Source organism: Carassius carassius, chromosome 32, assembly GCF_963082965.1.
Source record: "Carassius carassius chromosome 32, fCarCar2.1, whole genome shotgun sequence".
NCBI lineage: Eukaryota > Metazoa > Chordata > Actinopteri > Cypriniformes > Cyprinidae > Carassius > Carassius carassius.
This window is the reverse complement of record NC_081786.1, coordinates 22,436,433-22,464,285: the sequence shown is the minus strand read 5'-3', so window position 1 is coordinate 22,464,285 and position 27,853 is coordinate 22,436,433. Positions and strand designations below refer to the sequence as shown.

The following is a 27,853-nucleotide window of genomic DNA, read 5'->3' as shown; positions in this document are numbered from 1 at the left end:
GCATAAAGAAAATGAAGCTAATTTCAGGCTGATTATTATGTTTCTTTCTAAATTAAAGTAGGATCAATTAAATTCAGCACAAGTATACTGTAAAGTACAAATCCTTCACAATTTAAAATAAAATATGAATATTTATCTTTGAGAGGGTGCTCAATTATCCTAATACTAATGCAAAATTAATATTCTATAATAATCCAAAAAAAAGGATTAATTTTCTTTATGAAATATTAAAATAATAATAACATTTTTTTAGAATTTCTTATTTTGCAGCAAAATATGACCCAGATGTCATATTCTTGACAAATAAAGGCATCTGCCTCTTAGTGTAGCACAGTCAGGACTGACTGAGACAGTAGTGTAGGGATAATGTAATGGGACGGAGCCATGTGAGGGGGTAAACGGGATGCGGTAGGGGCTCTTTTGTACCAGAGGGAAATCAGAAGGCTCCCAAACTGCTGTAAAAGGCAATTACTTTACAGTTCAATATAAGTTACAAACAAAAATAAAGAAGAGAAGATCTAAATGTTGCACATTCATTTGCATGAGGAAATGAGAGAATCTCCTCTTTTGGAAGATACATTAAATCCATTTCAAACTATACACGTATCAATTTTTGCCCATTCATCTAATCCCCAAATATCACTTCTCTGTTTTACAGAAAGCAGCATTATTAACATTTGGAGAAAAAAAAACCCATCTGTGCTATATTGTGCCACAAAGGTGTCACTGATGGTGCAGTTAGTGTTAGTATTATTACCTTCATATATGATGTCATAGTTTTATTATGGTTATATTAATAATGTGCTCACAGTTTACAATCACTCTGGAAATCTGAGCCCATAGAACCTCTGGTGCTAATAAAGCCACACAAAATCCTGTTAACAAGCTATTTTGTTCTGTTTTACTGAATAGCCCACTTGTTCCATGCTCGATTAAAGCAAATTTGTAAGTAAGCTCATTATTCGAAAGCAAAGCCCTAAATAAATACTTTGGCTCCCACAGAGAAGGGGTACTTCCATTATGTGCACAAGTCTTTCCAAGTGTCCAGTTATAGTCCTTCTCACTGTTCCCTGGTCAAGGCTGTTTCTTGCACTTTGAAGTGATTGCATTATTTACATTTTTTGGATGATGATGAAAATGGTGTGTGTGTGTGTTCTCGTTGAAGTCTCAAACCTCAGTAAGACTCGTGGTAGTGTGCTTATGTGAGAGAGAGCGCGCTGTGGTCAGATACCAGTCCTGTCGCTGTAGAAAGGCGTTACGTGGAACATGTAGCAGTGAGTGCAGACTCTCACAGGTTTCATCTGACCGTATCTAGGCAACGGGGCTGTGTGTGATGAGCAGCGGGAACAGAAGATCTGCAATAAATCATCAACTCATTAGGATTGGAATCATGTTACGAGCCCCTGCTCTGCTTGTTTTCTTTTTATTCACTAACTGGATGTACTGTGTATATTTATCATGTATATATAAATACAAACACATGCATGTCTATATTTAAGAAAAATATGTTTATACACACACACACAATATCAAAATTACTCAACCCCTCAGAGACTGTAGTACTTTACAAACACAAGCTTTTCTGAAGATCCAGGATAAAATAAAATAAACATTTCACTGGCATATTAAAACTGAGTCTCAATATATAATGTAATATTTTTGAGTTATAATATTTTTTTAATACTACTGCTATGTCATAATTATTCAACCCCTATCCAACATTGCTGTTTTTAAATCACTTATTTGCATGGTGGGGAATAAAATGGTCTGAAAACACAATTAAGCCTTTAGAAACTCTATTAAAAACAGAATTAGCTTGAGCTGTTACACATACAGTTAGCCCATGCATGTGTTGAAGTTGAGTAGCAAAAATGTCAACCGAGATCTCACAAAAGCTAAAGAGAATAAATATCGTATTACTTTAGAAAGGCTAAGGCTATATGAAGATTTCCAAGACATTGAAAGTTCCTAGACACACAGCTCTCAGCCTTATTCTTTATCTTAAAATGTGTTGTACCAGAAAACCTTTGAGGGTGTTGAAGAAAAAGCACAATATCATAAAATGTTTAATCAGAGCAACTGAGAAAAACCTGCAATGTACAGCCAAAGACTTCCAATGAAAGAAGGTAAACCATTTCAATGCAGTGTGTGAGAAGAACACTAGACAAGTATGGCCTTCATGTTGAGACATCTTGCAGAATACCACTCTTGATCAAGAAGAACAAAAGGCAGACTTGAACTTGATAAAATTCATTTGTGTAGACCCGTGGAGCTCTGGAAGAACGTTTTATGAAGTGATATTACCATTTTTGGACCCATGGATCAGCGGTATGTCTGCTGCAAAAAAGGCAAAGCTCATAAGCAGAACACCATCTCCATCGTCAAATTTGGTGGTGGATCAGTCCTGTTATGGGGTTTCTTTACTGTAGAAGGAAGTGGAAGTCAGGACTGTATGAAGGACATCATGGATTCTTTGACGTATCAGGCCATTTTGACAAGAATTGTGATGCCTTTGGTGCAAAGACTGAAGCTGATGATCAGTGGACTTTCCTAGGACAGTCATCCCAAAGTACACATCCAAATCTACTACTGCTTGGTTCAGGGATCAGTCACAGAATGTTCTTGAGTGGCCTGTTCAGTCTCCAGGCTTAATTATTATTGCAAATATCTGGTTGAATTTGAAGAAAGCAGTGGCAATGTGAAAACCAAAGATTATCAGTGATCTGGAAGCTTTTTCAGTAGAGGAATGGGCCAAGACTATAGTAGAGAGGGGACAGAAGCTTCTAAACACTTACAGACAGCGTTTATTGGTGATTTTAAAGAATAAAAGATTCTGCACAAAGGAGGTTGAATAACTTTGAACATGAATGTTTAGAACCAATTAGAATTTTATCATGATTCATCAATGTTCCATTCTCAGAATCACTCAAAAGTGTATTAAAAAAAACTTTCTCTAATACTTTACTGATGCCTTTGTTGAATTGTTTTCATAAAATGTTGTTCTCTGCAGCAAAATGTCTTGCAGGTCAAGGGGGTTGAATAATTTTGATTGCAACTGTATATATAATAAAACTATATAAATGTATATGCATGTAAATATTTTCAAAATATATACTGTGTGTGTGTGTGTGTGTGTGTGTATTTATATATCCTTATATCTCTGTCTTGAAAGAATTCTAAGTTAAAAATTGGTTTCTCAATGGAGAAAATGAATGGGATTTTATGGCTGGAAATGACTGGACTCTAATCTGACAAGGGCTTGAAGATGGACTGCTGTACCTTTCCACAGCTCCTGCAGTGATGTTTCCTTCTGATGACTGTAAATGGTGCTTTACATGCAATGCAGGAATTGCAGGCCTCATCTGGTACCCATTCTGGAGGGTCTGATGTTAATAGAAGAACAGAGAAAGAGAGAATAAAAGTCTGTCAGGTGTTGTAGGCACTGTCTGTTTATTTTCTTATATTAGCATTGCTCTGAAACCTAGTACCCTGCTTTGCTGTCTACTGGCAATTGGCAGTTATATAAGTTGTAAATATATATTTCTCCACTAACCTGCAGAGGTCCAGCACTTAACAGCCTTACGAAAACATTATTGTGTTTTTATAAACACAATTATACTGCAAATGCCATGGTTAAACTATGGTAAGTGTAAGTAACTATATTTTTGTTTTATTTGTAGTAAAACCATGGTCCATTTTCATAGCTGTAGTGCTTGAGTGCATTGGTTTTCTTTATGGGCTAGGTGCACAAGATGGCGCCGGTGAGCTTCAGCCACGCGAGTGTGTGCATTCTTACTTCCGGTCTTGCGACGCTCGCATTGACTGTAAGGGAAACTTGCATACGAAACTTGGCTAGATGTATATAATTAATGATTTTCAAATTTAACAGCGGATAGTGGTATATCAAAAACATGGGGAAACATCCTCCCTACATTGTTGTGTACATCTGTGTGGAAATTCATCAAGATACAAAGCGGAGATTGCTTTATTCTTCTGTTGATTATGCGGATCAGCGTCAGGTCAGGTCCACAGGGATTTCTTCTTTCAAACACAAACCACCCAAATACGCAATACTTTTCATTTTCAAAGACATTTTACATTACATTTATTCACTTAGCTGACGCTTTTATCCAAAGCGACTTACAATTGCCACATATGTCAGAGGTCACACACCTCTGGAGCAACTAGGGGTTAAGTGTCTTGCTCAGGGACACATTGGTGTCTCACAGTGGATTCGAACCCAGGTCTCTCACACCAAAGACATGTGTCTTATCCACTGCGCTAGCACCACCCCGAGCTGGTTTTGTTCTGACTGTTATGTAAGATCAATGTTTCTGACTGTCAAACAAGACGCACAGAGATTTCTGAAAAATCATGTTTTATTAACTTTATTTGATAATTTATAACTGTACAATTAAACGTAATATAATTATGGTAGGTTTGCATTAAATAAAAGATCGCTGTTTGCATTCATGTGTGTTTTTATCTATGTTTATTTGTTTTGTGAAAGACCTGCAGCATAAATCATTATCTGTCTATGAGCAGCCATGTATATTGTTATTCTTTTGCATTAATTATCAGATAAAACAGATATTAAAATTAGTCATTTATTTTTTTACTGTGTTAAATAATAAAATATGTTGTAAAAATAACGATGAAACAGACTGATGTATGTGTACAATTGAGAAATGGATACATCTGAAGATAAATCGCAGCCCACGTCTCACGGGGTAAATATTTCATTAAAAAAAAAAAAATGCAAACATTTGAGAAATAAGTAATTTGTACATTCACATATTTGGTAAGATAAAACTACATTATGTAGCTGTGTATACACACGAGTTCAACTTTAATCTCATGAACAGTAGTGAACATTAGTGCATTTAATTCATTCACCAGACCCAAACATACACTAGTTTCAAATCCACTGGCTCAGTTAACATTAATGGTATAGTGATAATAGCGGTGTATATCTTATTTGCATTTGAAGTGATATTATAAATCCTGTAAACATATAAAAGGTAATATTTGGACTTCTCCGGTTCTCTGCACTGACGTTTAGCACAACCGGAAATATCTACGCACACACTCGCAAGACCGGAAATCCAAGATGGCGGAGATATGCAACTAGCCCATTCCAGTGGTTAAAATCAATGGCTGAATAAATGTGCAGTAACTGCCTTAAAGAAATGTAATAATGTTAAACATTTAATTAATTTTAAAAAGTAACTGTTGATGTTCGGCTACCCTGAATAGGCTATTAATATTTTTTGCAGTGCATGATTGTGAATGAAAAACGACAGAATAGTGACATCATATTTAATAGAGAAAAATAAAGGTTCATTCTGATCTTATTCATCAGATCTTGCACACACTGCAGTATTGTGATATTAGTTTAAAGCACTGACATCTGGTGGTGAAACAATCACGTATGTTTACCAGCCACCGCTTTCTCAGATCGGCTTGTGTTGGAATAAAAGTTCTGTCGAGTTTGGAAATTTTTGTTCTCAATAATCATCACAATATCGCTTCTCCAGTCTCTGAAATGTCTGGATTTGGAAATCATCCAGTGGACTCTCATATTAATAAGCATTTAACTCAACTAGATGATTACAGCACATTGAAAACATACATAACCGGAAATAATTGGGCAGTGTATTATCCTTAAAGAAATTACTGGAACAGAAAAACCTGTTCATATAATCTGGCTATATGGTGTATCTTAAAACTTTTAGAAAAAAAAAAGTTACTTACTACTTCTGGTGAGAAATACACAAAGATTACTTTATCCCATATGGCCATGGGTGAGGATTCATAGAGGATGGATAACCTACACACTTTCATTCTACAGTCACAGTTTTTAACAGTCACAAAGTACATTCTTGTTGAAAAAAAAAGTGCCAAGTCAGAGACTATGTAATTTCAGAGCCAGCCTAGGTTTTGAAACTGAGTCTTATCATGTATATGAAAATAAAAAGTCTCTTTATATTGTGAGCATATAGGTGATGTATTGAACTGACCTTCAAACTGACCCTCTCGGGCTTTGGCAGCAAGCTCTGATGAAGAGATGGTCTCTTGACAGAGAGCACAGTCTTCCAGTACAGCGCTGCCCAGACACGGACCTGAGGTGCATATCAAACAGCACATTAAACTGATGACGTCTGACATCGAGTGATAAAAACATGTGGTTACAGTATCTATGTTTCAGAAGTGTGGCTCCCAACCTTTCTTGGGCTTTTCATTGTCCTCTTGGTCGGATTTTGTAGCCATGACCTCAAACAGAGTCTTTAAGATGCTTCGCAGGTCACTCGCATAGTTTGTTTGCAACTGATCAGCCACACCTTCAGATATATGAAAGACGGCAAATACTGTTTTACAGCGCTAGTTATACATAAAGTTTATATTGCACTTAGTAGATAACACTTCACAGTGATACTATGTGTATTTATAAATATATACAAAAATATACACAGTACACACTATAAATGATGTAAACACCAACGTTTATTTTGGATGCAATTAATCGTTTGACAACCCTACCATGTTTTATGCATTGGCAGTGTGCTTAGTAGGATACATGTTACACTTAGCTTTACAGTGCACTTAGAAGGAAATAACAAAATGTTAAACAAAATATAAATGGATGTGAATTATAGGACTGGATCTCATTAAAGAGTCAGAAAATGCAAACTAGGTTTATTGCGTTCGGATGTTCATTTACACTGTAATTCGGTAAAAAAGGCTACCAAGCAAAACCTTCATCAGACTACAAATCTCACACATCATTAGGTAACACACCTGATATGCAGACAAAAAGGCGATGGATGAGGTCACTACTGCTATGGAAACGTGAGCGAATTTTGTTGTGAGCAGCAAGTTTGGCAGCTTGCAAAGCCATTTGAATCTCCTGATGATCCAGATCCTCAGACATGTCCGAGCTGGTGGTCAGGCTACCGACAGGAATGAAAGGGAAGATTATTAGGTTAAAAAGTTAAATTAATAATATTAACAATACTAATAAAACTAATAACAAATCTACTTTATGATATCATTTTCTTGAGCTTGATCTTTATAAAATGAACAACAGTAATTAAAAATAAAATGTGATTAAAAAATAAAGTGCAACTACAGTGGGTAAAATATGTATTTGATCCCCTGCCGATTTTGTAAGTTCGCCCACTTACAAAGAAATGAAGGGTCTGTAAATGTTATAGTAGGATTATTTTAACGGATAGAGACAGAATACCAGCCAAAAAAAACCCCAGAAAGAACACATTATATAAAGGTTAGAAATTGATTTGCATTTCAGTAAGTGAAACAATAATATTTGATCCCCTACCAACCAGCAAGAATCCTGGCTCCCACAGATTGGTCATGTGTCTCTGTGGAACACAGTTTAGTCCGGTCACTTTAAGAAGTTACTCCTAATGTCAGCTCATTGGGTGTATAAGACACCTGTCCACACAGTCTGTATCTTCCACCCCAGCTTCTCCCACCACCATGAGCGAGACAACAGAGCTGTCAAAGGATGTCAGAGACAAGATTGTAGATCTGCACAAGGCTGGAGTGAACTACAAGAGCATCAGCAGGAAGCTTGGTGAGAAGGAGACAACTGTTGGTGCGATTATTCAGAAATGGTAGAAATACAGAATAGGCATCAATTGACCTCGGTCTGGAGCTCTGTGCAAGATCTCACCTCTCGGGGAAAGGATGATCATAAGAAAGGTGCGGGATCAGTCCCGAACTACACAGGAGGAGCTTGTTACTGATCTTAAGGCAGTTGGGACACAGTCACTAAGCAAAACATTGGTAACACACTATGGACTGAAATCCCCCTGCTCAAGAAGGCACATGTACAGACCCGTTTAAAGTTTGCCAGTGAACAGCTAAATGATTCAGAGAAGGCTTGGGAGAAAATGCTGTGGTCAGATGAGGCCAAAATTGAGCTCTTTGGCATTAACTCGACTCGCCGTGTTTGGAGGGAGAGAAATGCTGACTATGACCCCAAGAACACCATCCCTACAGTCGAGCACGGAGGTGGAAACATTGTGCTTTGGGGCTGTTTTTCTGCTAAGGGTACAGGACGACTTCACAGCATTGAGGGGCAAATGAGGACGGGCCATGTACTGTAAAGTCTTGGACGAGAACCTCCTTGAGAGTGTCCCAGCCAGTCTCCAGACCTCAGTCCTATAGAAAATCTGTGGAGGGAGCAGAAACTTCGAGTTGCCAAATGACTGTAAAGTCTTTAAGAGAATCTGTAAAGAGGAGTGGACCAAAATCCCTCCTGAGATGTGTGCAAACCTGGTGACCAACTAAAAAAAAAAAAAACGTCTTACCTCTGTGCTTGCCAACAAGGGTTTCTGCACCGAGTACTAAGTCGTGTTTTGCCTGGGGATCAAATACATATTTCACTCACTGAAATACAAATCAATTTCTAAACTCTGTTTTTTCCTGAATTTCCTGAATCCAGAAAGTGTGACCCTATGTCTGAGGAACACTATGGGATTTGTGCAACAGCCTGCTGGACTCACAGAGCAAATTTTAAGACTTTAAGGATATTCACAATGATGTTAAAAGAACATTTCTGAAAAAAGTATGCACTTTTCCCCCAGCAAAAGTGGTGTTTTTTCAAGGTGCTGCTATATGGGTGCTAAAATGTAATTAAGCAATATGTGTATGAGTTTAATGCAGTTGAGTGTAATAACAAGGGCATTCCTTTATGCAACAAGTGTTCTGAGATGTTTTTTATAGCATTGTTATGTCGGTTGTCAAAGAGTCGAAAGAACCCATCCCCAGAGTCCCCAACTTCAACCAAAGCTTTTAAAGTACACATTAAATCAGACCAGGCATTTGAGAGTCAAATGCTCACATCATACTCTACTGCCTGTGGTGAAAGGCAGTGATATGAGCTAATAAAACATTGCTGTGTTTGTTTGAACAGCTCAATCAGACCAAAACAGCCCCACTGGCTTTAGGGTGGGACTACCAGTGGCAGAAGGGGGGAGTTTTTTTTTTTTTAATTTTAGTTTTTATTAGAAAAACTTGTTTGAAAACCAAAGTTACACACTCACACAAAAACTAAAGATAACCTATTGAGTGCTGTATGTATAGTATGATTCCTAAAACCTAGATACAAGTTAGCGTTTTTGTACTTCTTGTTCCATTGTGTTTTTTGGTTAGATGCCTAAGAAATGTCTGTACTAACACAAACTCAATATTTATACTTTTTTCATAGCATAAAAGATATATTTAATACATCACTAATGACTTTTAAAAAGTTTTACATGCCTATAAAACAAACGGCAGTGGAGGCATTAAACCATCACTTTCAACAGGTAAATGTATCTACTCACTAAACTATTCAACTTGCAGATTTGTAAATTTTAAATAAAAATGTATAAAGTTGTTAGAACCTTAGTCATGGTGACACTGAATCATGTGACTGTGGTCTATTGCCATTTATAGCCTTTAGCTTTTAATACTGCCAGCTGTATTTAGGATTCAAAATTCATGAGCTTTGTGTTCAGTTGCAAAATGTATTTTGCATGTAAAACATACAATAATTGTAATCTTTTGAACCAGAGTCACGCTAACTTCCAGGTTGGAATACAACAACACGCCATCCCTGCAGCACTCTATAGTAACAGTGCTCACATATTCTACCTTTAAAGGGTTAGTTCACCACTAAAATGAAAATTACCATGATTTACTCAAGGCATTATAGGTGTATCTGACTTTCTTTCAACTGAATACAATTAGAGTTATATTAAAAAAAAATGTCCTAGCTCTTCCAAGCTTTATAATGGCAGTAGGTGGGTGTTATTGTTCAATAGTCCAAAAGAAGTCCAACAAAGCACATCCATCCATAATTAAAAAAATGCCTCACAGGGCTCTGGGGGGTGAATAAAGGCCTCCTGTTGCGAATCAAAAGAAAATATCCAGATTTAAAACGTTATAAATAGTAATCTCATCGCCGTTCCGGCCAGATGACTTAGGACATCATTATAGCGTTAACTCCAGTGAGAATATGCTAGTCTTGCGAGAACCAAAATTTGTTTTCAGGAGCAAAATAAGCAAAGTTTCCTTACTTTAGCAAATCCTCCAAAATTTTTCCTTATACAAATCCTCATTTTGTACTTCTCATTCATGACTGGTGTTTTGTTTGACTCCCTCCTCTGCACTTTCATGTTCGTCTCTTATTACCGGTGCATGCGCTACATGTACATCCTACATCTTCCAACAGAAAGGCACTTTCTCATGAATGCGTGTATGATTGTGAGCGTAAGCTAGAGACAACTGTTTATAATGTTTTAAATGTGGATATTTTCTTACAAAATTGCATCGATTCGATACAGGAGGCCTTTATACACCCCCCAGAGCCATGTGAGGCACTTTTTATTATGGATGGATGCACTTTATTGGACACCTAGGATGCCTTGAGAGTGAGTAAATCATGGGCTAATTTTCATTTTTGGGTGAACTATCCCTTTAATCCATCAGCCAAAGTTATACATGTTTACCTGGGTGTGTATGAACTTGATAAACTGCATGTAGTGACAGAAACACCATCTATGTCACTGCTGGGGACAGAACTGAGAAGGGACTCCTGAGAACTGCTACGGACCATTGCAAAAAAACATGCGGGGCAACAGATGAAAATGAAATACAAGAACCAAAAAGAAGAACAATCAACTCATTTACAAAAAAGGCAACCAAAAAAAAAAAAAAAACTTTTCAAAAGACTCAAATCAAGAAAACCTGATTCATATGCATAAAATGAAATTGAACAAATTCAAGTGAACAAACCTAGAGATCTTTCTGTTATCCTCCTTTGGCTGTTTTCCAAAACCTTCCGATCTCCCTTTAATCGTAGTGTTAGGTTGCGTCTGGCATCCTGTCTCCTGGTGGGTGCAACTAGGTCCTCCCTCTCCTTGTCCTGAGCCTCTTTCCTGAGCTAGAAGAACCCCTGGGGCGCATTTCTCACAGCAGGGATAGTGGGAACAGTCCTGACTGCCCTCATCTTCTCTCACTTGGTTCTGCACCGAACAGTGTGGTACAGAAGGGGTGAGGTGGGCCTGAGATGGGGGCAGAGTGAGTGGTAAATGTCCATTTCCCTTCCCTGGGCTGCCAGCAGCTACTGCTGATTGGAATACAGAGCTTGTTATTGTGAGCTTGTGCTTTTCAAATCCCAGTGCCATGCCCCGTCCAGCAGGCTCCATGGCATCCTCATGGTTGTCTACGCATCCGCCAGTGCAGCACACGCAGGAGTTAAGCAGGCACTGAGTGGCAACTAAAGCCCCGCCCTCACCGGGTTCTGGAACGTCAGCCAATTGAGGTACGACGACGGCCAAGTCAGTCAAGCTTGGAGAATGAGGGTTAAAAATAACTGTGGCGGACAACTTCATTCCACCGGTCCGATTGGCGATTTCATCCGCAGTCTGTACGCTATCTTCTTCCTGAGATCCTTCCCAGCTGTTCACGATGGGTGACCTTTCGGAGTTCCCCACAGATTCGGCTGATTGGCACTGGGAACCCAGATTAGTGTCATTGCTTGATTGACAGACCGTCAACCAACCGTTACATGAGGAGTCAGTCAAAGGGGCAGGACGACTGTGCTCAGGGGATCTGAGGCATAGAGTAGGAAGAGTAGGCTGTCCGTGGCACAGCTCGGCACCAGACTCCAGGTCATCCATAAGAAACACTCTTTCATCATCGTGGTAGGATCCCGGGACTCTCCGCGGAGATGCCTGAGTGCTGGAGGCGGCACTGGAACCTTCAAGACTACTTCCCCTATAGGGCCGAGGCCGATGGGCTGGGGACTGATTCTGACTTGGAGGGGAAAGCAGCGTAGACATTTCATCCCCCACTTGATGCACCATTATATTAAGTTGCTCTATCTCTTCTTCATCATACTGCACAGAGCAAGCCAAGTCTGCATCTGTGGCGTCCTCCTCTTCACACTCACTGGACGTCTCGGGCTGCCCCTTCCTCTCCTCATCCTCCTTCCATACAGAATCTTCTTTCTGGGCTACACAAAGTGTGAGATCTACCACCTCCTCAACTCTGTCGTCCTGTTCCAGTGTTTCCAGATGGCTCTCAGGACCAGTGGAAGAGGCCTGGTCATTGGTCGACGGAATACTTGGGCCTGCAGGGAATTCTCCATCCTGGGAGATGCAGAGGCTGCGCTCCAGTGTCATGAGCTCTTCTCCTGTTAAAGTCTGCAGCAGGTCCCTGACATGAAGAGCACAAGTATATGACACAAATCTGCCATGTTCTTCAGTTGCTACATAAAACTTTTATAGGGTTTAAATTTCAGCGCTGATGCAATTTAGCAATTAAAGGGATAGTTCACCCAAAAATAAAAATTCTGAAATTAATTGCTGGCCTTCGTGTTGTTTCAGACCTGCGAGATCTTCGTTCATCTTTGGAACACAAATTAAGATATTTTTGATGAAATCTGAGAGTTTTCTGAACCTGCATAGACAACAAGGTTACTACCACGGTCAAGGCACAGAAAGGTAGTAAGGAGGACATTGCTAAAATAGCCCTTGTGACATCAGTGGTTCAAACGTAATGTTATGAAGCTACGAGAATACATTTTGTGCACAAAGAAAACAAAAATAACGACTTCATTAAATAATTTTTTCTTTTCTGGGTCAGTCCACCATAATTCACAAGACCACAAGTTTTCTTTGCGCATAAAAAGTATTCTCATAGTAGGGCTGCACGATATTGGGAAAAAATGACATTGCGATATTTTATTTTTCTGCGATATATATTGCGATATTTTTTGAGCACACTTACATTCTCATTTTAAATGATTTAAACATCGACACCATCGTGTCAATTGATTAATATGCGCGAGGGAGAGAGAGCAAGACAGCGCTCGTGTTGTTTGAAAACTGCTCGCTCTCTCTCTGTCTCTCTCTCTCTCTCTCTCAATTTAATTCATATTGCTTTATTGGCATGACATACAAAGGTACATATTGCCAAAGCATTGTACATAGCAGAATAGAAACAAACAAAACAAAAATACATATATATTCATAAGAAAAAAAAATTACATGCAAAATAAATCCATATACATTTCTATAAACATTGATGGTACTTCTAATGTACTCTCTGTCTGTCTCTCTCGCGCGCGCTCTCTCACTCCGTCTCTCTCGCGCTCTCTCTCTCTCTGTCTCTCTCTCGCGCTCTCTCTCTCTCGTGCGCTCTCTCTGTCTCTCACGCGCATGCTCTCTCTCCCTGTCTCTCGCGCACGCACGCTCTCTCTCTCTGTCTCTCTCTCGTGCGCTCTCTCTGTCTCTCTCGTGCGCACTCTCGCGCGCTCTCTCTGTCTCTCTCGTGCGCTCTCTCTGTCTCTCTCTCGTGCGCTCTCTCTGTCTCTCTCTCGCGCGCTCTCTCTCTGTCTCTCTCGCGCGCTCTCTCTCTGTCTCTCTCGCGCGCTCTCTCTCTGTCTCTCTCGCGCGCTCTCTCTCTGTCTCTCTCGCGCGCTCTCTCTCTGTCTCTCTCGCGCGCTCTCTCTCTGTCTCTCTCGCGCGCTCTCTCTCGGTCTCTCTCGCGCGCTCTCTCTCTGTCTCTCTCGCGCGCTCTCTCTCTGTCTCTCTCGCGCGCTCTCTCTCTGTCTCTCTCGCGCGCTCTCTCTGTCTCTCTCGCGCGCTCTCTCTCTCTGCCCTGTTAAACTTGCATGTGGTTTTCAGTCCTGTCAATTATAAACTTTCACTCTATGATGGTTAAGCTGTGCAATTAATCTGCGAATCACATTCGTCAAGGGCAGGGGAGTAGCTGGCCCGTACAGTTAATGAATAACGGATCAACTATGACAGCCTACATCGCACATCCTGCGATGTGACTATCGTGGATTCGTACATCGCGATATCGATGCTTAAACAACACATCGTGCAGCCCTAACGGTTGAACCCCTGACGTCACATGGACTATTTTAATGATGTCCTTACTAGCTTTGTGAGCCTTGATTGTGGTAGTTCCCTTGTTGTCTATGCAGGGTCAGAAAACTCTCAGATTTCATCAAAAATATCTTAATTTGTGTTCAGATGATGAACGGAGTTCTTATGGGTTTGGAACATCATGAAGGTGAGTAATGGTAGAATATTAATTTTTGGGTGAACTATCCCTTTAAAATATGGATGTCAGTTCTATCCAACTAGCATAAAGACGCGTCTGTGAGAGTCAACAGTTTTCCACATGCGGAAGTGCTTTCAAAGCTAAGCTACATGGACACATTAAATTCTCACAGAAATAAAGGCATCAAAGAAAATTATATTCAAGGTATGGCTGACAAGAAATACAAAGGCAATTTTATGTGTTAAAGAAAAACTATAATCCATGAACAAATAAATTCAGGCATCAAAACACTTTTTTGATAACCTAAAAAAGACTAATGTATACTGTTTGAATTTGATTTTGTTGTGCTGCTTGTGTCCAGCGTTAAAGGTGTTGTTCTTTCAAAGACATTTGAATTGGATGAATCTAGATTGGATGTGGTTCAGTGAGACACTTAATTACACTATTTCAGACGTACTCCACGTGCCTGCGCTACTTCTGACAACAGCACAAATGGACCGTTCAGAGCTGTTTTGGTGTGGTGTAGACATGTTGTAAGCCTTCAATTCATCATTGCTTCCAAATATCACACAATTAAATATGACCAAATTAGAGGTGTCAGTGAATGACTATTCTGAACAGTAACCATACCTTATTTTTCTCAGCAAAGTACGAAAAGGCCGGAAGAGTTCAGACATGTCCTCTGGTTTGCGGTCGAGGTTAAGAGGCCCTTCAGAGTAGATAACAAGGCCACTAATAAGATAAAACATGACAAAAGGTTGCATTACCAGGTGAGCAGACCGAAGAAAAGAGTATGAGATATACATTGTGATGAAAATTAACACTCTGAGGTGGATTTAGAGGTGGAAAACATGAACAAAAAGATCATATCACTTACCAAACAATGGCAAGTCTAGGGATTGTAAACATAAGAGCTGGTTCGTAGTCATCAATCATGTCTTGTGTGAGATAATCAAGCTTTAGGGCCCTTGACATGGGAAAACAAGACATTTGCTTATTAATAGTGTGTATAATAAATAAACATGAATACAGTACAATTATTTTCATGTTTCTTCCCAACTGATAACGCAATGCATCACTATGTGCATTGTATCGGGAGCTAGCAAGTGATACCCAATCCTAGATCTGAATATTCACCTTTCAACTGTCTCACAGAAGAGCACCATAACCTCCTGCTGGATGTAATACTCTTTAGGAGACTTCACAGGCACCATGGCTGACACGTAGCTACAACAGGCAACAGACAGATCCATGATATGATTACATTAATAACACATTTTGTGACATTAAAGCTGCTAAAATGACAGGTTTACAAAGATAATCTGGTGTATTAAAATCTATATTACCAATAAAGGTATCTTGTAATAATTTTTGAACTGTCCAGAAGCATAAAGGCACTCTAGGCATCATAATAATTACAACATCTCTAGGTCAAATAAGTGGATGCAGAAATCAAAACAGCATTTTAAGGCACCTGAGCTCAAACTCAGCGAAGAGGCTGTCAAACTGACGTAGCGCCTCCTTCATGCGGTCGGTGTAGTTGTTGAGATCTCGTAGCGCTTGGTCTCGTGTGATGTTGCGTATTTCCTCCAGGCTACGGGTGAGGTCTTTAGCTAGTGGTCTCATGGCCATGCTCTCGATTTCACGATTCATAATGATCGATCCTGCTGCCAGGCACTGGAGAGAGGAGTGAAAATAATATCATCACTGCTTCTAATAGGTTACGCCCTGTGCCACAATTGACGACTATGATACACTGCTGGTAAAATATTGTAATGCAATATCAATATCATCAAGTTCTTTATCGTCTTGTTCTACTGAAAGTTAACAAGAAAGATCTCTAGGGAAGGTGCCTTGTTCTATAGGTAAGCAGTTAGTGTGCACTACCTCGGCCCCAAACCACAGCTGCCCGGCGAGGTTGTCATGGCGGATCTCTTCTGGGAACTTCACACAAAAGTCTCTGTTGGCTCGGTCTTCGGGAATGCATTCATCCATGATCTGATTTATGATGTTTAACACATTGTCCTGTCCAAATATTGTGAAGAAACATGACATGCTGGGTTAGAAAATTTACTTTAAAGGCTTTAAATACATTTACATTCACCAATTCCCATGATTTGCTTTCAACAAGTTGCCATGACTCTTCCAGGCCTAGAATTCATGATTTTAACAATATTTTTTTTTAAATAATTTTAATGATAATTCCAGGATTTACAATTTTCCTGGCTGTGGAAAATTACCACCATTGAGAAGTTTAGTGTAAGTAAGGTTTTACAAAAAAATGTAAAAACTAAAAGTAAATGCATTAAATTGATCAAAAGTGACAATGAAGACTTCAACATTTTTTTTATAAGATTTCCATTTCAAATAAATATTTTTCTTTAGAACTTTCTTTTTAAATAATCAAAAAAAAAGTGTCACAGTTTCCACAAAAAATAGTAAGCAGAAAATAATACATTTTTTGAACATCAAATCTGCATATTAAAACAATTTCTGAAAGATTACATGACTAAAGACTGGAGTAATGGCTATCTTGGCATTACCATTACAGGAATACGCTATATTATATTTTAAAGTGGAACTATTATGCGAAAATCACTTATATAAAGTATATGAACAGTTCAAACAGTGTGCGAAAATAACCAGCCTATTAAATATCCACCCACTCATTATTTATAATCCTAATAAATTATAAAGTCTCTCTGAACATGCGATTCCAGATTCCTCCCTACATTAACATCATTGCAGGGAGAAAACCCTCCCATTTGTGATGAGGCCATCCATAAAAATATTTTGGTTTGCAGTAACAGTAATCTTAAAAAAAAAAAAAAAAAAAAGGGTCGGTAGGTCGGTCTATATTTTTTTTTTTCAAGTTTCAATGTAAAAAAAAAAAAAGGAAAATTTGGGTGATGGTGATGACGTAGGTATGAATTTAAACAAATTAGCATATCGTGACGTCACTGACTGGGTCTTCAACCCGTGCCTTCGGGCACATAATTGCAAACCTCATTTTGATGCAGGCTATATAGACCACAAATAAATTAAAATCTTTGTCAAAAACATGTTTATTGCATGAATTTCAGTTGAGATGAGGTACTGTTATACTGTTTTACTTGCATCCACCGCTACGTATCAATGCAACCTACAAATGAGAGACCGTTTACTTTGCTTTCTTGGGTTGTCACTTTTGTGAAAAAAATCCTGTTTGATTTGAGAGACAAGTGTTCATTGAATCGATTGTAAAATCGATTTTGCATGTCTAAATAGGTTTTATATGGCAAATAACACCAAATATAGGTAAATCCATGGACAGCAGGCAGGACGAATGTAACAACCAATATTTATGAATGATTTATTGGCGTGAAGTTACGTGCACAATGACAAACAGGAGTGCAACATTTTTGAAAAACAATAAGCAGAGTGGACAGAGTGGACTAATGCAAAACATTTACTGCAGGCTACAACATGGCTGTGTTTACGATTAGAAATGTCAACAACAACAAAAAAATCGCATAGGAGATTCTAGGGCTGTCAAAAAAAAAAATCGAATTTCGAATATTCGTTGAATATAAAATAATAATCCACATTCGAATGCAACGTTTTTGCATTTGAATGTGGTTTTTTATTTTAGGTGTGCATTAAGGAAGCTGCCTTATGAGCCCCGGTACTTCACAGTCCATGTTCCATTCAACTTTCAAAGGCGGAAGAGCTCGAAACACAGTATCTGCGGTCTCATCTTTCACCTAGTGTACGCTCAAAAAATGATGAATGAAAAGGACATAATGCAGACAGTGTGCGGACGGCCGAAGTATACTTGATCTTTATCAGTGGCGCACGAGATGCGATGACGATGTATGTGACATTGCATTATAAGGTTATGTTAGCCTATCCAGTTGAAGTCACTACAAAAAAAGAGAACATCAATGTGGAGAAGATCTTGTTTACATCAAAACTGAAACCAAGCCGTTCACACAGAACGCATATTTTGCGCATTTTCTAGAGGGACACCGTTGGACTCACGTCTCGCACAAGAGAGCCGCATGTTTAGAAAGACATGTAAAATTAATGTATTTAATTTAATTTTCTAAAAATATCTCAAGACTTTATGTTGGGTTTTTGTTCCCCATCCCACTGCATCTCATGTTTTTAAATGAAAAAAAATTATTCTGTGTGACTGGTTTTCCACTCTTTTCATTTATTTAACAATGCATGCATTCATGACGCGGTTTTGTTTATAGTTCTTTAAGCAACTTAATAATAATTTGTTCATAATTATTTTAAATATTATGTTGTTTTTTCTAGAGCTGAAACAACTAATCGATTTAATCGATTAAAATCGATTATTAAAATAGTTGTCAACTAATTTCGTTCATCGATTAGTTGCTAAATAACTTTTATTTGCCGTAAGTGGCTCATTTCGTGCATATTTTAAATCTGCGGAGACCAAAGTGTGGCAGTAATGACCCACTGGAGGTTTTATTCAGCCAGTACAGTAGAAGAAGTAGCGAATAGCCAATAGCTGGCCTCGTTTTATGTCACGTGCTTCCCAAACAGCTCTCTGCAGCATTCAGTGAGATGGTGGAGGCAGACGGCAGTGGAGTAAGCTCGAGAAAGAAAAAGAAAAAAAGCGGAATATAAAACTAATCGAACGAAGTCATCCAAAGTGTGGGAGAACTTTACTTTGATCCTTCAAAAAAAAAAAAAAAAAAAAAAAAAAAAAAAAAAAAAAAAAAAAAAAAAAGAGTAACCTCTAAACTTTGCACTACTGAACTGACTTTTATATATTTTATATTCCCTCAGGTGCGTGATTTCACATAGAGCAGCTGTTACTACACAGAGCCCTTGTTAACTGAGAAGATGCACAAATAAACGCTGAAAATGAGGTGGATTTGTGCACCTTCTCAGTTAACAATGGCTCTGTGTAGTAACAGCTGCTCTATGTGAAATCACGCACCTGAGGGAATTTACCGCTGATTAGAGAACCGGCTTTACTGACGAGATGCGCAGATCGGCCGATCGTGATCGGAGCAGCCCTAATGCTGCCTTCACGTGTTACCAGAATGTTCATAAATGTGTAGGGTTGCACGATTAATTGAATGTGACTGTCATGTGCATCTTGTCAGTAATCTCAATCACGTACTTTCAGATGGAGTAGCATTTACTACACAGAGTCGTCACTGACAAGCTACACCAAAAAAAAAAAAAAAAAAAAAAAAAAAACATTCGGAGACAATATATTTGCGTGATTATGAAATCAAAGAAATCAATAACATAAGTGGACTCTGAACGATTAATTGCCGGTTTGAACGAGTACGTAATTGTGGCATCCATAATTTGATTAATTGTGTAGCCCTACTAGGGCTGTCACTTTTGAGAAAAATCTAATTCGAACGGATATCAAATATCATGCAATGTATTCGAATATATTCGAAAATCTATGTGCCCGCACCCCCCCCCCCCCGCGCATTTAAAAAAAAAAAAAAAACCTTGGCATAATGGAGATTAAATCACAAATGTATTAACAGTGAGTCATAAACAGGACTATGTGGATTTTTTTTTTTACTTGATGTTTGCAACAGCAGGTTATCAACTTAGAATATCAACTTATATGAAGTGCCACTATGCATATCTCACATTAGGCTAAATGAAAAAAGAAAAAAAAAAAACGATTCAGAACAGGCACAAACAATAACGTGACAACTTAAACAGCAGCAGGAGTAAGGCATATACTGTAGTCTAGCCTAATTCATTCTTAATATTGTTTGCAAGAAACACCAGTCTATCAACTTGATCTGGATCAAGTGCGGCTCTCTTTTTATTTACAAAGTTCCCCGCGGTGGAGAACACACGTTCGGAGCGCACAGGCTTACTGGCTACTAGCTATTATTCACTTGATTTGGTCATGGGCCTACGCTACAATACGTCTAGAGTGCTCTCTACTGGATAAGATGGCAAAGAATAAAATAAAAATGAAACGGTCTAATCATAGACTGTAAAAAAAGCGCTACACATGGCATTTTAAAAACCGGATATTTTATTTATAGTTCGATTACGGATATTTCACGTCATGTTCGAATGCATATTCGAATATCGAATAAAAAGTGACAGCCCTCAGCCCTACACACCACTGTCTCGTGGACATAATGGACATGCACATGTGGCGGCCATTGTAAGTCCGTAAGACCGCAAGTACACAGTAAATTGTTCCATTTGGGACTAGACTTGTGCCGGTATTCGGTAATGCGATATATTGCAGTGATTAATATGCACGATATTGTTATCGTGAATAAATATACATTACAAATTATTCAGAATTTGGAATGCATTTTAAGAATAGTATTCCCATTAGCTGCTTAAAATGCACAACATCGCTGTATGCTGCTTGAAAGACTCTGTGTGCTCTGATGTAAACAAGCACGCATGAGAAGCACATGGAGGAACACGTGAGAGATGCTGAATGAAAGCACATTCAGTCTTACCCTGTAAACAAAAATAATCTTAAATAACCATTCAGATTTGTGTTTTCCCTATGGTGTTTATTACAGAGCCAACTACTGAAATATTTAGACTTAATAGGCTATTTATCTTCAATCATTCTTTTTTTTTTTAATCTGGACTACAAATGCCCTAGATATTGTTTGAAAGTGTTTTGATCTTTAATTGTTCATTCACACTTTACATTATGGCTTCATTAGTTAACATAAACTGCCAATGAAAAAATTATTCTGAACATTCATTTCTTAGGTATTCCAATATTTAATAACACATTGTTAAAATTAAAAAGTTGCAACTGTGTTATTTAATGAGCTAACATGAACTAAGATTTTTTATCAAAGATTAATAACATCTATATCAAATGTAGCTATTGCTCATTGTTTAGCTATGCATTTATTGAATGAGCACTATGCGATGTCCGAGCTGATTACACTATATTTTATATATTGCACTGTATTTTATGTAAAATCATTTTCTATTTTTAAACTGTCTTAAATTCATTTTAAGTCAATTTTTAAATCATTTTAATTTTCAAGTTCTTGAATTGCTTGTTTTATTTTTGTGATTATTTTTCTTCATGACTTTTTTTTTTTTTTTTTTACTTTCTTTTTGAATTACCATTGTGTACGAAATGTGCTATAAATAAACTTGCCTTGCCTTGCATGTTAATGCATTAACTAAGGTTAACTAATGAGGTCTTACTGTAAAGTGATACCTATTGGTTTTTATAGTTCTTTTGCACCTTAATGTGTAAAACATTTAACTTTTATATATTTTTCTGTATTGCTTTATTGTTTTAAATGTTTAGTTATTTTTGTTATAAGAAAAAAAAGTTATTTAACCTGTTATACTGTATTATGACCACCTTTTAAAACAAAATTTCAATACCGTGATAATACCGTATACCGTGATAAAAGCATGATCAATTAATCGAAACAGGAAAATTTGATACCGGCATATCCCTATTTGGGACAGGGCCTGAGAGTTTCTGACATTTTCAGTGAGTAAGATTGTCCAGCTCTGTTGTTGCCAGTATGCTCTTGAAGCTCCGTCCTCTTCTGAAAGGTGGGTGGGAGCACCAGCTCATTTGCATTTAAAGAACAGCGCATTTTTGCTCATACCCTAACAGTGGCAACTTTAACAAGCTATAAAAATTAGGTATCTGTGGGGGTTTTTTTTAACTAAAGCTTAACATATACACTCTGGTGACATCAGAGACTTATTTTAAATCTTATAAAAAGGGGCATAATAGGTCACATTTAAAATATATTCAAATAGTAAATTCTAACAGACTCATTCTTCAACATTCCAGAATGGAAACAAACAGCTGCTGATAAAAAAATGACCAAACAAGACTAAGCTCTGTACTGTAAGATAAGTAAGTGGACTGAAATGGTTAACCTGGCAGGAGCGGAACTGGTTGACCAGCAATGTACACCTCTGAGGGTCCTTCCTGCCATCCAGACTGTCCAGCTCAGTGGCAACTTGGTTCAGCTCTTCATCTGCATAGTAGAACTGGGCTAGCAGCTGTGGATCTGACCTCTGTATGGGAAAAAAAAAAATTTAACAGATGGTCTGAATAATCTAATCAAAGACTGTATGATTAAACAAAACTAGTTCTAAAGTAAGCAAGTATCAGAGTCCTGTAGTATGATGGACACCTAGAGCTGTATGTGAAAATATCAGAAGAGCATGTAAGATACTAAATGACTGTAGCTATAGCTGTCAGCACTGGCCCTTCTGCTCCATTGTGCACTCAAGGAACATCCTCTGTGAATTCAGTCATAGACGGGACACTGTATAAGTTAAAAGGTGTATTTCAAAAGCTGACAGACACTACTGCTGAGGTCACAGTATCTAAATTACTTTTATACAGAAATTTTTAGACTTACATTGTCACAAAAAAAAAAATAACTATTTCAGATGAATGCTATTCTTTTGAACTTCCCATTCATACAACCTAGAAAAAAAAATTATATCATGATTCCAGAATAATATTGAACAGCATTACATTTTCTGAATTCTTGAGCACCCAATCAGCATATTATAATGATTTCAGATTGATCATGTGACAACGAAGACAGTAATTTTATTGCTGAAAATTCAGCTTTGCAATGGCAGAAATAAATTGTGATAAAATTATAATAATTATTTAAAATTATTTACATTTATTCATTTAGCTGACGCTTTTATCCAAAGCGACTTACAATTGCTATATATGTCAGAGGTCGCACGCCTCTGGAGCAACTAGGGGTTAAGTGTCTCACAGTGGATTCGAACCCGGGTCTCTCACACCAAAGGCATGTGTCTTATCCACTGCACCAACACCACCCCATTATAATTATAATAATTATAAATTATATATTTTTTTTCACCATATTACTGTTTTCACTGTGTTTTTGATCAAATAAATGCAGCTTTGGGGATCAGACTGACAATATTTTTCTATTTTTGTTCCATTTATTTTTATAATACATGTCAGTGCGAAATCTCCAAAATGATAGTAGGGTGCTATGGGTAATTGCCATGTGGTTACTAAAGTGTTCTGAGTGTTTAATTGTGTTCCTAGTCAAGAGTCCAAGTCTCTGTGATATTTTGATTCTTCAATATAGCCCAGGGGCTCGTTCTTCGTACATCGCTAACTCAGTTAGCTGGATTTGATTGTTGACGATTTGGCATGATCTTGGATTGTTTGGTTCTTCGAAGCTCATCCCGGACTTGCTGTCATAGCAACAGGTGCGCAATCTTAAACCTGCTCGCGAGCAGGCTTATTTCATGTAAACAGGATTAGACTGCGGCTCATAAACGGAGATGATACGGGAAGTCCAGCGCGATAGTGCACTTTCTGATATATATATATATATATATATATATATATATAATTTTTTTTTTTTTTTTGTGCCTCTTGAGATTGTCGTTTACATTATTAATTTGTTGGAAAGGCACATTTATTTTCGACTTGTCGGAGTCGGGCTTTAACTACAGAACAAACTGTACCCTAAGATTATTTGCGAGTGGCTCTTTCCTTTATAGCCTACTATTGGAGATGCAGAGAACTTGATGGAAAGTGCTGTCTGTCGTAACATTCGGAGTTTGCCTGGTACTTTTAGGTTTAAAAAACAGTTTTAGTTTTTTTTGGTGACATTTCCAAGCCACTTTAGACCCAAAGTTGTAAAGCAGTTTTTTAAGCAGTTTTTTATTTTTTTATTTATTAGACGACTATACTATTTATTAGACTATTTAAATATTTTTTTAATGAAGATCATGCAATCATGGCCATGCTGATTACAGTATATGTCACTCAGGCTTATGCTAGACCATAGACTGCCATCAAGGCCTCAATGAAGGAGATTATGTGAACAGAAAGGGGGTTCACAATGTAAATGTGCAGCCCAATTACTATTGTGATTCTTAATATTACAGATTAATAATATTATATCAAATAAAAAAAGGCAGTTGACAAATCTTCCATATCACAAATGTGAAAGCAAATGGCCAGGATCTGTGCATGACTTAAGAATTTGCAGAGATTCACATTTATGCACATTATTTGAAAAGTGGTAAGGAAAGTTCCACAATTAAATATCGAGCTATATTACACTTATGCTGATCCTAACAGAACTGCATTATTTCATAGGTGATTATGACATGTTCCTGCCTGCAGACAGGGGTTTTATGACCCCATTCCCTGACCCAAACCAGTTGCAGCTCCAGGACAAGGGCACACAATGAGATTAACTTTGGCTATCTAAAGGGATGATTTCAGTGTCTGAAAAGTCTGAGGGTTGCACACCTGACAGGGCCTGTGACATATTACACAACATTGCCAAAAAAACACTTTTCATTAAATGTTTAATAAAAGACAAATATGCTTAGTTCCTTGAGTTTTATTTCAATTGTTCTTTGTAAAGAAAAGCCAGTGGTCAAGTGCCTGCAACAAGAGATATTAGACACATGCCTCATGGAACAAATAAAAAGGCAAAGTTGGCTATACACTGCCCACCTGTAGGCCTATGTCTCCTCTGTCTGTGCAGACTATTCTGTAGGCCTTTCTGTAGATGTGGAATCCTGCAACTTATACCGCAGCCATAAAGCATACAAGTATAAATTAAGTAAAGTTATTATGCACTTGCAGGTAGGCTAGTTCCTCCATATGACAGTTATCTGAGAGGGTTTATTCACTGTCCAGTGCAATGGAAACAAATAGACATTACAAAGTCTTATACTTTCTTTCCTTTGGAAAGTTAGAAAATGTCCACTTAAGTTAACAAGTGTAGGTGTATTATGTAAAAGTGCACAAAAGAGGAAAACACAATGTCATTACATTGAACTACACTTGGGAAAAATGTGATCAATAACTCTTTTGAACTCTTCTTCAATAAATAGTTTTACATTAACATAAGTTTATCAGTTTTCACTTTCACAAGTCAAAGCAATTCATCATTACTCAAGATTTAACAGTTGAAATGACTATACAGCCTTAATTTAATGCAGCAAAATATTTTACAGTGTAGGCTACGAAGATCTTTTCAGCCTTTTTCTTGGTTGCTATTATAAACAGACAACCATTTATTTAACAGTGCCTTTTATAGAAGAGAAGAGACTATAATATAACAAAAAAATACCATGTAGAATATTTTGTACTTCACTTTTATTTGTTCCCATGTTCTAGTGTGGTGACTCTGACATTACAATGAACAAAATAATTATGCAATTATTAAAATACAAAAATATAGGCTGATAAGTGATAAAAAACATATAACATGGCCACTTCTAACGGATTTAAAATGTCTGCTACTTTTTGCCAGCCCTCTCTCCTGGCTTTTGCAGACTTTTGATTAAACATTAAAATTCCGAATAAACTTCGACTATCTTGCTCTGCTGAGGAGAAAAACTGTGCGCGCTCTTTGGCCACGCTGAGCAGCCAATAGCAGCATTGCTGATCAATGTTTCTACTATCGATACATATCCCCTTTTAAGCCAACACATGGACGTGCAATTATCTCAGATAACTCAATCCAGCCATACTAATCATAAACAACAGGTATGTTCGAAGAACTCAATTAGCCGGATTATGATTAGCACGATGAAATCATCTTGGATGTGTCATTTGATCTCGGATGTAATAAGCAACGTACTAAGAACGAGCCCCAGGTATCTTTTTTTAATGCAAGTCTAGGATTTGTTTATATATTGTTTTCCACTAGGCAAACCAAAGTTTTGCTCAATCCCCTAACCCTAAAGATAAAGAAATATAAAGGACCCCGTCTGCAAACAACACTGTCTAATAAATGAAGCCTAACTATAGTCAAGTGTTATCTGCACACACTGTGATATAGTTTTTGGAGTGCTTCCAGTTTGGGAAGCCTCTGTTTTCTGGACTGTGGCCGTTCATAATCTGCACATGATTTTGCCTGGAAGTGGCACGTGGCTGGGACATGGACCAGAGCGGAGAATAAACTGATCTGAACGGGTCAGCCACATTCCCACACAGTAGAAATCAAACCACTGGAGATCAAAATCACCACCAAACACATGAGGAACTAAATATTTCAGTTGCACAGGAAACTACTTGGCCTACACAAAAAAATAAGCAATCAATACGGTATCGCTTTGGGTGACTATTTGGGCTGTGTACATTAACAGACTTCAAAGTGATGAAAATGGCGTCCGCAGAAAGGTTTATGGTTACAGTTGTAAAATTAAGGTAACACTGATAATGAAGACCAATGTCAAGTAATGCACTGACAGTGACATACTTTTCTAAGCCTCAACCAAACATCCTGAATATTTTATCAAGGACCAATATTTTCTATTTAACTAATGTTGTAAAAAACTGTTCATTTTAGTGAGAGTCTGACACTGCAGTTATTTCCTGATGACAACAACAGACATGTTTGTGAAGAATGTAGTGAGTCACAGTCATTGAGGCAGAACTGCACCCATGGGCCAAGGCTTCTTTGACAATGAGTGTATACCTTGAGGGATACCTTGGGTTCGATGCCAACGAAACATTTTCTGCTCTAACATCCTGTGAGACACATTACCAGAAATGGACTGAAAAGTGTCCTTAATTTTTAACAGAAAGTATTTAAGGCATTAAACAACAACTGAATTAAACAAAAACACAATCAGTTGCCCAAAGTGTGGATTGCAATAATCTTTCATCACTAAACACAATGTTAACTATAGTGAAGTGTGGTTTTAGAAGAGCCAATGTACAGAGATATATCTGATGCAATCTAAATATATTAATATACGTTTTCATACGTGTTGTTTTAACAAAGAATACAATTAAATAGCTACAAGCATACCACACAGCTGTGAACAAGCCCATTCATTATAAAGGGACGAATTCATCTGAATAAAAACTAAAGAGCTGTGTCTCAAAACGTAGTGAAGATACTATCTAGATTGATTTTTTTTCATATGATGTCCAGACTGTTGTAAAGGCACGCTGGTCACTTTGTATGACGCTCAAAATGCTGCCTATGTAGGCAGCTCGCATCGTGTGATGCCAAAATAGCTGTTATAGAGCTTGTATTATTACACGACGGCCCAGAATATTGTGTAGGTAGGCTGCCCACGTCACATGATGTCCCGAATGCAGTCTAACTAGACAGTTTGGAACACATACACTTAATCATAAAGCTATATGTTGAGTAATTTTTTTTTTTTTTTGCAATTTAACTAATGGCAAGCTTACCTTTGGCTTATAAAGCCACTTTCGGAACCGATTCATCCTTGGTCACCTGGCCAGTTTAGCGACAGTTCCGTACAAACCCGAACCGGATCTTTAAACCCGCACACACACACTGCTAGCGAGCTAAGCTAGCGCCTCTCTTTCACAAAACCGTGTTGACAGTGTTAAGTAGGGGCCAAAAAATAAACGCGGACGGTGTTAATCCAGTATTAGTTAACCACGGGCTCGGACTCTGCCCTTATATCCAGCAGGCGAGCGGCTGTCTTTGTCCCAAAACACACAGGCTGCTCATGACTAAGCTCTTGAGCTCGCGCTCGCCGCTCGGTGTCACTACGGAAGCTGCGCTGCTCGATCGATTACGCTGGGGTTGACAAACACTTATAATTTTTTCTTCTAAATGATTAAGTAGCCTTTATTTTTTTTAATCAATCTAATAAACACGTAATGTAAAAAAAATAATACTTCTATCATGTCATTCACATCATTCGTTATATTATTTTCTACACGACTACACATTTATATAACTTTCCTTTTTAGTGTGTAAAGCGATTCACGTTAATTAAATGC

General features: G+C 37.9%; 1 protein-coding gene across 3 annotated transcripts; it reads right to left on the bottom strand.

The window, feature by feature from the left end:
• Positions 1 to 304: 304 nt before the first annotated feature.
• Positions 305 to 27,628, bottom strand: LOC132113010 (lateral signaling target protein 2 homolog). Of its 3 annotated transcripts, none has more exons than XM_059520794.1 (14): positions 27,290 to 27,628; positions 21,985 to 22,125; positions 15,976 to 16,113; positions 15,563 to 15,765; positions 15,226 to 15,315; positions 14,966 to 15,055; positions 14,719 to 14,820; positions 10,807 to 12,231; positions 10,521 to 10,616; positions 6,799 to 6,950; positions 6,225 to 6,341; positions 6,021 to 6,122; positions 3,280 to 3,383; positions 305 to 1,355 (listed from the first exon to the last, which is right to left on the bottom strand). In XM_059520794.1, exons 1-14 carry the CDS (start codon positions 27,323 to 27,325, stop codon positions 1,224 to 1,226), a joined length of 2,928 nt encoding a protein of 975 aa, XP_059376777.1. In that variant the 5' UTR covers positions 27,326 to 27,628; the 3' UTR covers positions 305 to 1,223. The 3 variants fall into 3 exon arrangements, with proteins under 3 accessions (XP_059376777.1, XP_059376778.1, XP_059376779.1); XM_059520795.1 differs by having other exon boundaries at positions 10,521 to 10,613; XM_059520796.1 differs by lacking the exon at positions 10,521 to 10,616.
• Between the last annotated feature and the right edge of the window lie 225 nt (positions 27,629 to 27,853).

Bases quoted from the DNA above. Each gene is read 5' to 3' on its own strand.
- LOC132113010 (XM_059520794.1), bottom strand. From the start codon at position 27,325: ATGAATCGGTTCCGAAAGTGGCTTTATAAGCCAAAG. The intron at 15,056-15,225 runs GTGAATATTCAG...TCCCATGTCAAG, and splicing joins TTCTGTGAGACAGTTGAAAG to GGCCCTAAAGCTTGATTATC. The intron at 3,384-6,020 runs GTCAGTTCAATA...TATTAACATCAG, and splicing joins CCGAGAGGGTCAGTTTGAAG to ACCCTCCAGAATGGGTACCA.